The sequence below is a fragment of the Nerophis lumbriciformis genome, linkage group LG05, assembly GCF_033978685.3.
Source record: "Nerophis lumbriciformis linkage group LG05, RoL_Nlum_v2.1, whole genome shotgun sequence".
NCBI lineage: Eukaryota > Metazoa > Chordata > Actinopteri > Syngnathiformes > Syngnathidae > Nerophis > Nerophis lumbriciformis.
The window spans coordinates 47,225,196-47,235,332 of record NC_084552.2 but is presented as its reverse complement, the minus strand read 5'-3'; the positions used below and the strand labels follow the sequence as shown (position 1 = coordinate 47,235,332).

At 40.9% G+C, this 10,137-nt stretch overlaps 1 protein-coding gene across 4 annotated transcripts in view; it reads right to left on the bottom strand.

The window, feature by feature from the left end:
• The window catches only part of cacna1c (calcium channel, voltage-dependent, L type, alpha 1C subunit), a 261,395-nt gene extending 251,961 nt beyond the window's left edge, over window positions 1-9,434 (bottom strand). For all 4 annotated transcript variants that reach the window (XM_061959443.2, XM_061959444.2, XM_061959445.2 and 1 more), the window contains exon 1: window positions 8,509-9,434. In XM_061959443.2, coding sequence (XP_061815427.1) covers window positions 8,509-8,566 — 58 coding nt within the window. In that variant the 5' untranslated portion in view covers window positions 8,567-9,434. The remainder of the gene's footprint in view (window positions 1-8,508) is intronic.
• Window positions 9,435-10,137: the final 703 nt, after the last annotated feature.

Genomic DNA, 10,137 nt, shown 5'->3' with positions numbered 1-10,137 from the left:
ATCGCTCTAGTTGCCTTCTAGCAATTAGCAGCACTAGTTTTTAGCCAGCAATTAGCATAATAGTTCCCAGCTTGCTATTAGCGATGTTTTTTGATTATCTTAGTATTGCACAATAAAAAGGTACCTCTAGGACTAGTTTAATTTATACCACAATACAGGTCGAATGTCCCCGCTCCGTCCCTCTGTCAGATTGGTGGTCTTCAGCCTGGAAAACCTTGAAGACCCCTGCTTTAAAGCGAGCCTATGCCAATTGTAATTTACATTTATAACACTTCCTATTATGATTAAGTGCTAATTTTGCTCCACAGTCCCATTTTTAACCCTTTTTGGGTATGTCTGCAAACTTTTCATTGTTGTGGGCATTCCCTTAGACACAGGGGTGGCAACCCAAAATGCTGAAAGAGCCATATTGGACCAAAAATACAACAACAAAAAAATCTGTCTGGAGCCGCAAAAAAAATGTAAAGCCTTATATAAGTGTTAACATGCAGGCAACACATGATGTAAGTGTCCATATTAGCTATATTTGACTACTATCAAAATGACTATGAGTCGCAGGCTGATGCAAATCTTCGTTGACAGAAATGTTGAAATGTAATATTTATTCTACACATTTTTACAACATTGGAAAACGTTACTAAAGCGGAGGCTTTTCAGAGGGTGTGATAACTCCTGGAAATTACTGGCTTAGAATGGCCAAAGGTATAGATGTGTGTGTTCAAGTTGAAGGAAACGGAAACTACAAATACAATGAGCTCAAATATACCCACAAACGAGGCATAATGATGCAATATGTACATACAACTAGCATAAATAGCATGTTAGCATCGATTAGCTTGCAATCATGCAGTGACCAAATATGTCTGATTAGCACTCCACACAAGTCAATAACATCAACAAAGCTCTCACCTTTGTGGATTCACGCACAGCATAAGACGTTTGATGGACAAATAGAGACAAAGAAGGAGTGGCATAAAACACGTCTTTCTGTGGCAGCATCAAGGAAAGTTGTACATGTAAACAAACTACGGTGGGTTCAAGGACTTCCAAAATCAGGACAAAATGGCGCCCGCCAAATACTCTCATCAGAGAAGCATGTTTAATGTAAACAGTGGGATTTCTAACAATTAGGGAGGTTTATGTCATGTTTGTCCTCCTACAGAAACCATATTAAAACTAAAAATATATTGTTTTCCTCATCTTTTTCCATTTTTAATACATTTTTGAAAAAGCTCCAGCGAGCCACTAGGACGGCGCTAAAGAGCCGCTTGTGGCTCGAAAGGCGCGCTTTGCCGACCCACGCCTTAGACGCAAATTAACTCCTGGAAAGCCCGCCCCCTCAGCTTTCCGGCCTTGTTTCTCCACCCCATAAGCCAAAGCCAACTTTTTCAGAATGTCTTTCAAAATCTACACAGTTGAATTACTGACATATACTGTACGTTGGATCTTGATCCAGAAGTAGAAGCTGGAAAGACGGGCTTTTTTGAAGAACAGAGGTTTTTTCAAATCGTCTATGAATGCTAAGTAGCGTTAGACTTGGCTTCTTTTATTACCTCCTCACCTTTGCGGCCAAATGATTGATTTCGGTCTTTCTAATAGAAAACCATTTCTAAAAATTACCCACAGTGGTAATGTGCAAAAATGGCGACAGAGGTAGAAAACAGAGAACACAGCCTGATTAAAAAGGTAACATTAGCTGTGAGTACACTAAAGTTACACAGACAGAAATGTAGTCTCTCTTCTTCGACACGACCGACTAATGAGGACCAAGGAATAACTCAGTCTGTCAGCAGCAGTATCGCGGCTAACCTTGCGTTGTATTGTCCATAGTCGTCGACATATAAACACGGAACTGTTTTTCTTTTATTGACCGGGAAAAAGCAACTCTTTCCACTTCTGCCTGGTACTTGCATTTTTAAGAGAGCTAAACAAAACTAACATCTCCTCACTCCTCACAACCGAACCAACGTTTTCTTGGAGCCATGGCTGCATGTTCTCACACTGAATGTAAACAGTTCAGCTGCTCCAAGCAAAGGAAGGAACTCTGAAGGCGGGTTACTAGAATGTCCATATTAGTACGTCTGTCAATCTGTGAAGCCACAAAAGCCCCACTTTTAACAAAACACTGAACAGCATTTTTGTGGGAATTTGCCTATCATAAACAATCCCTATGTAAGACAAGAACACGTTTTTCTTGTTTTAATGCGTTCTATCTTGTATATAAAAGCAAAAGTCATCTAACAATGGAGGTAATGGGATTCATGACGTCATTGCTTCTATTGCGCCCATAAAGGCCTCTCAAAAAACAGACAAAAACCGTTAACAATACACCATTTACTTCTCGTGACCTGAATATTAACCAAGTATTGGCGATATTGTTATTATAAACACTAACATTAAGGGACTACTTCGACTACTTTTATGCTGCTATGTTGACATATTGAGCCAGTGAGCTGCTGCATCGTTTCTGAGTTGGTAAAAGTTAATTCGATCTTATAAATTATGCCGCTCACCTGTATAGTAAAAAGTTGTTGCCGTAAACCTAAAAGTTGGTCAACTTTGACATCCAACTTATACCCGGATATGGCAAGAAAGACACAAAAACAGGTTTTGTGGTTGTTTTTTTTAACCTGCATTAGGATTATGATAAATTCTTCATCTGAACGGCAAAATATTAACATCCTATCAGTCGGCATCCCAATGAGAGCAGACATTGTACAGTAAGTGATTGTTTTATTATGTTTGTAGTTTGTATTTCTTGTTTGGTACTTAGCAATACTGCTACATTATACTTAGTGTTTCACTAAAGCTGGATCTGTTTAGCACACTGCTTCTAAAACTTGTAGATCATCCTCCTTATATTCAGGCTCAAAAATATAAGTTTTGGATCATAATTTGTCCCAAAGGGGTCTTTGTTGTCTCTCATGACGTCTGACATGATTAGTAGTGTTGTTGTTGTTGCTGAAGGGAAAAGTGAATGGTGTGATGAGTCTGTAAAATGAGTAAAATACGTAAATATTACCTGTTATTATGAATGTTACTACATTACATATATACTTACAGCATGTATGTCAAATGATGATGAAGGCTTTTGGATATTTTTTAGAACGCTTTATAGGCGGAACAGAGCGACTCCAATTAGATCCATTGTTATGACTTTTGCTAGCATTTATTCAGGAATTGAAATGCATATACAAAGAAAGACATACAGTATGTGTTTTTGTCTTACATAAGGATTGTGAATGATAAAATTACAAAAAAAAGTGCAGTTCCCCTTTAAGTTCGTTTGACGCCTGCTATGTATTTGATGGAGACGACTTAAGGTGTATTAAAAAAAAAAAGTGTCTCAAGTCACGACTGTCTGTACACTGATCTTCCATTGATCTAACATTGATTTTACATTGATCAAACATCGATTGTCGTTCACAACAACACAAGCAGATGAGATGTGTTGCAGGTGTATGTGTTGTCCTGGCTAGGATAACACATACATAGCTTCGTAGTTTGTTCTCAGACTTAGTCGCTGTTTCAACTTTGTTTAGTTCAGGAGAGGGCGGTTGAGTGTTTTGGGGACAAATGATCGGTCGAGGACACATGATTTCACCACACAAACGTTCTTTCTCCTCACAATGACAACATTTCACTCACATTTATGCCAATTTCTGTGATATTCCGCATTTAAAGGGACTGTTTGCACTAACTTTCCAATGTATTTTACACAATCCCGCCCTCTTCCAGCTTCTCGGACGTAAAGACGTAAATACGTAAGTATGTAACATGCACACGCATTAGCTTTGGGTATTGTTAACTAATAATAGTGATTTGGATAGTTAGTGTTAGCTGTTGACACTCCAGTTTAACATCACAACAACATGACTGCAAAATATTTGTTGCTTCTTTTGAACTGCTTCTTTGTGTCTGCACAGGCTCTCTGCACATACGTGTTGACGAGACTGGGTGAGTGACCGCCGTAAACAGCTAGTTTTTACAACAGAAACTTAGTCATTGTGAAAAATACAGACCGTTTTAACACAAATGTGTTCTTTTAACATACTTGCCAACCTTGAGACCTCCGATTTCGGGAGGTGTGGGGTGGGGGCATGGTCGGGGGCGTGGTTAAGAGGGGAGGAGTATATTGACAGCTAGAATTCACCAAGTCAAGTATTTCATACATTTTTTATATATATATATATATATATATATATATATATATATATATATATATATATATATATATATGTATATATATCTACATCCTGAAAATATGCAAACAAACCTGTGTTTAGATAATTGATACTTCAAAGTTGCATAAATAAATATTAAGGAATATAACATAACTTGGCTTCTGAGAGTTTCAAAATGTAATGAATAAAATGCTAAAGTTGTTGATAAACAAGCAATTATTTTAATAATTAAATATGGTCATTTTAAATAAATTATTATGATAATTTAAAATCAATTATTTCAAATATGTTTATTTTAATGTATAATTCTATGGCTGGATGTAATAAGGAGTCACGAACAAATATAAATAAAAATACAGTTAATTTTGATTTTTTAGCAAAATATAGTAAATATGTATTTAGTTTTTTGTTTTTTTTAATTAATAAATATATTTATTTTTAGGTAAAATAAACATAATAATACAATTTATCTCTAGTCTGGATGATTTAGTTCTTGTCACCCTTGTTGTCCTCCCGTCATGAAAAAAGGCTGTCCTCACTCAGGTCCGCATGGAGCTGGAGGGGGCGTGGCTTCCAGCTCCGGTTGAAAATCGGGAGATTTTCGGGAGAATATTTGTCCCGGGAGTTTTTCGGGAGAGGCGCTGAATTTCGGGAGTCTCCCGGAAAATTCGGGAGGGTTGGCAAGTATGTCTTTTAAACCACTAATGGTAACATAAGCTGGCCAATGGTGTTCTTGTTATATTTTTTGCTTTGAAAAATTTAATTTTAACAATAGATTCTGTTTTTTTATTGGACAATTCTGTAATTCTGTCTGCGACTCCGTTAACCCCGGATTTGCACTACTGCTGAACGAATCCGCCACGAACAGCACCGCCATCCACAGTCCGGCAATCCCCACCGCCGTTCTATTGCGGCTCCGTCGGGCAACAAAACAGCGTGAACTTTTACGAGATCTCGCAAATCCTCATGTAAGGGAAAACGTAGTAAAGTGAACCACAGTTTATACCGTCCTTCCAGAGAAGCAGAAGCAAATAAACTCGGTCCTGCCATTAATAACAAGTGCCGAACAGCAACATCGACAACAGTTTTGCCTTGATCAACAACTTTATTTTTTAAACAACAATGCAACAGCAACATCATCCCTGGTGGGCATGTCACAACAACCACTCTCCTGCTTTCCCGGTCCTCAGTATCAGCTGGTATTTGTGACACAGGCCCTCATATCCCCATATAGACGCCCGGGATAAGCCTGTGTATTATTCTTTAATTCTGGACCTCCAGAATCAGCATATCCTCCTCCATTTGTGACAACGAGGTGAAATTACGTCTGAAAACTTTTGACAAGTTGACTTAATTAGGATGGTTCAAAGTGTAAAATACTATTGGCCTTGAAAACGGAGTATTTTATTCTGAAAGTAAACCGGATCATTTATTTTGTGTTTGTGCATGATTTCCTGTCCGACACATAAGTTAAAGTTAAAGTACCGATGATTGTCACACACACACCAGGTGTGGTGAAATTAACCTCTGCATTTGAACCATCCCCTCGTTCAACCCCTGGGAGGTGAGGGGAGCAGTGAGCAGTAGGGGTGGCTTCGCTCGGGAATCATTTTTGGTGATTTAACCCCCAATTCCAACCTTTGATGCTGAGTGCCAAGCAGGGAGGTAATGGGTCCCATTTTTACAGTCTTTGGTATGACTCGGCCGGGGTTTGAACTCACGACCTACCGATCTCTGGGCGGACACTCTAACCCAGTAGTTCTTAACCTTGTTGGAGGTACCGAACCGCATGAAGTGCTCTAAAACTTGCTGGTAGACGGCTGCATTGACCCTGGATCTCAGGAAACAGAGTGGACCGACACCAGCAGATGACATGGCACCCCAAACCATCACTGATGGTGGAAACTTTACACTAGACTTCAGGCAACGTGGATCCTGTGCCTCTCCTGTCTTCCTCCAGACTCTGGGACCTCGATTTCCAAAGGAAATGCAAAATTTGCATGGTTGGGTGATGGTTTGGGGTGCCATGTCATCTGCTGGTGTCGGTCCACTCTGTTTCCTGAGATCCAGGGTCAACGCAGCCGTCTACCAGCAAGTTTTAGAGCACTTCATGCTTCCTGCTGCTGACCTGCTCTATGGAGATGGAGATTTCAAGTTCCAACAGGACTTGGCGCCTGCACACAGCACAAAATCTACCCGTGCCTGGTTTACGGACCATGGTATTTCTGTTTTAAATTGGCCCGCCAACTCCCCTGACCTTAGCCCCATAGAAAATCTGTGGGGTATTGTGAAAAGGAAGATGCAGAATGCCAGACCCAAAAACGCAGAAGAGTTGAAGGCCACTATCAGAGCAACCTGGGCTCTCATAACACCTGAGCAGTGCCAGAAACTCATCGACTCCATGCCACGCCGCATTAACGCAGTAATTGAGGCAAAAGGAGCTCCAACAAAGTATTGAGTATTGTACATGCTCATATTTTTCATTTTCATACTTTTCAGTTGGCCAACATTTCTAAAAATCCCTTTTTTGTATTAGCCTTAAGTAATATTCTAATTTTGTGACACACGGAATTTTGGATTTTCATTTGTTGCCACTTCAAATCATCAAAATTAAATGAAATAAACATTTGAATGCATCAGTCTGTGTGCAATGAATAAATATAATGTACAAGTTACACCTTTTGAATGCAATTACTGAAATAAATCAAGTTTTTCAAAATATTCTAATTTACTGGCTTTTACCTGTACATGTTGCGGTTAGTAGTATTCTATCTTCATTTGTCATTATTTATACTTTCTCAATAAATGGTGTGATATAGTTCATCAGTCAAATAGGTGAAATTGAGTCCGGCAGAGGTTTAAAATGCTCCCATTAGTGTTAATTTTTCATCTATAAGAATATAAAATGAATAAATATATCAAAATCAAATTACAGGATGTTATTAATGTATTGTACTGATGGTAAAACTTTAGTATGGGGAGCATATTCTAAATAATACAGACTTAATTTAGAGTTATTTGGACACTAGGGGAACATATTCTAAGTAAGAAAGACTTAATTTAGAGTTATTTGGTTAGGTTTAGGGTTAGGGTTAGGCCATGCAGAATAAGGCATTAATAAGTACTTAATAATGACTAGTTAAGAGCCAATATGTTACTAATTTGCATGTTAATAAGCAACTAATTAATGGTGAATATGTTCCCCATACTAAAGTGTTACCATGTTTTTTTACATCACCTTGTTCAAAGAACAAAACCAACACAGTGCATAAACTCACAACAAATTACACACCTGCAAACCAGTGTGACTTCTGCTGTTGCCGTATCCGTAATACGCCGATAGGGAGAAGTTTTTATTCACACGATGAGTCAGGTGTGATTTGACCTCCGCCAAACCCCTGAGCCCGACCCCTAGGGTTCGATCGAACCCAAGTTAAGAACCACTGCTCTAACCACAAGGCCACATGCAGATTTTAGCTAAATTGAACACATTTGTTGTGATATCCGGCAAACACAGAAGCTCTGTGTATATTTAGCGCTAAATATACGGTGACGGCGGTGGAAACGGACACACTGACTTGAATAAAAACGAAAGGAGTCCGCCGGCGTGCGGGTGTCGTTCCGCGGCCATTTCGCATCAAGTGGATATCCGGGGTTAACTCGGAAATCATAGGACCCCACGTGTATGTTTATAAACTCCAAACTGATATTAACACAAAAAAAGATGTATGATCTAAGCAACACTAACTCTTTTTTTTCTATAAACCGTTCCATCCCCCACATAAAAACACCAAACACATGACTGGCAGTACTATCCTCATCTCCTGTTGCTATGGAACCTGTCGCCATGCAAGGCAGGGATGCAGGCTCCACTGTTGGATGACGACGATGATGATGATGATGATGATGATGATGATACAGACATGATATACTGGAAATAAAGATGAAAGATCAAACTGGGGGGGAAAGCGCAGGGGCTTAGCTCCCTGCAACGTGGGTGGAAGGAGGCGCTACCGCCGCGTAACACTGCGCAATGCAAACAGACTCACGGAGCCTTCAGTTCCACACGTAAAAAATAAAAAGGGAACATTAGAGGCCGACACCTGGAATAAATATGACTTTTGGAGAATAACGCCTAGGACACTCACACCTACAAGTGTGCAAACGTGACAAAAAGGCCTCATCCTGCATCCAAGTGAAGTTCCCATACATCTAGCTGTAAAAAATGTGGGAACCAAGAAGAGGAGGGAGGGGGCGGATGGATGGACAGACCCCCCTCAGGACATAAAGAGTGACAAGACAGTTAGGAGTTAAAACAACCTACCTTGATGGTTCTCAAGGGTGTCCTCCGGGATGTACATGTTTTTGCTTTCATTTACCATAAATGTAGCCCAGCGTTATCCTTGTATGCCAGTGGATTCAACAGGGGGGGAGGCCCCCCTCCAAAAAGAAATGAAAGAAATGAAACAAAATGACAAAAAAAAAAAAAAAAAAAAAAAGAAAAGGTGGGGAGGGAGTAATGAGTCTGACAGTTTGTGGATATTCCCGTTGCTTTCTCAGCGGGGGAGGGGGCGGGGGCCGGGGGGGTGAATATTACCTAATCCCCATGATGGAGGTGAAGGAGAGAAAAAAGAGGGATCTGTCGGCGGAACCGGTCGGGAAAACGCACCGGTGCATCCCTCGGTACATCCGGGCTCTAGAAGCGTCAAAAGCTGGCAGCACCGTGTTCAAGTGGATGGACGCGCGCCCTCCTACCTGCCTCTCCGCTACACACCTTTTTCACGCCTTCAACCAGCCGGGGGAAAAGGCGGCAAAGCAACGGACGCTGTCAGTGTCGCTGGCGGTAAAAGTGCGCAAAAGACGCATCGCTTGTTGGCATCCTCGCTGGCTGCTGCTGCTGCTGCTGCTGGAGGAGGAGGCGGAGGAGGAGGAGGAGGAGGAAGAAGATTGGAAAATGACAAGAGTGCAAATATTCCATCGCGGGGTTAAATCTCCCAGTGGCTGAACATAATCCACGCATCTACAAGCAAGCAAATTATCCAGGAAAAAAAATAAGAAAATCCAAAAAGTAGCCAAGATGTGTTTTATGTCCTCATCCGCGGTCCTCTCTTGTCCCGATCGAGTCCATGGTGGTACTCACTATGCGTGTGTGTGCGTGTGTGCGTGTCTCAGTGTCTGCAAGTGTGTGCGTGTTTGTGTGCGTGTGTGTGTGTGTGTGTGTTGGAGAAGGAGAGTTTGGGCTCTTGCTCTCGTCTGCCTCTGCAGCTCTGCAGTCTACACACACACGCACATGTACACACACACACACACACACACACACACACACACACACACACACACACACACACACACACACACACACACACACACAGAGAGAGAGAGAGAGAGAGAGAGAGAGAGAGAGAGTGAGAGAGAAAGAGAGACAGAGAGGGAGAGAGAGAGAGAAGCCCCCTCCTCTTCCTCCTCCTCCTCATGCATGCGCACAGTTTGACTGTTTCCAGATGTGTGTGTGTGTGTGTGTGTGTGTGTGTGTGTGTGTGTGCGTGTGTGTGTGTGTGTGTGTGTGTGTGTGTGTTGTTGCAGGTGTGTTTGTCTATGTTTATTGTGTGGATATGTGTTCTTGTAATTTAAAAAAAAATTTAATACATTTTGCTAAATTTAAAAAAAAAAACAACAACTGCATTGTCATTACGGTAACCTGACTCTTGCCAGATCCTTGTAGTTCGCTGAGCTCCACACAAGGATTTGGGCTCGAAGGCATTGCAAACTCCTTCAAGATAGCAAAAAATAATGAACCAATCAGGATCGCCAGGCGGGATTTCATAGATGTGACTTAGCGCGGAAGCGACTGTTTGATTCAAACAACAATGGCTGACATTGATTCTGCTATTGCAACTGTTTTATCGAATCTATCGAATATTAATTCTTTAAAAAATGAACAGAGTGTCTAGGA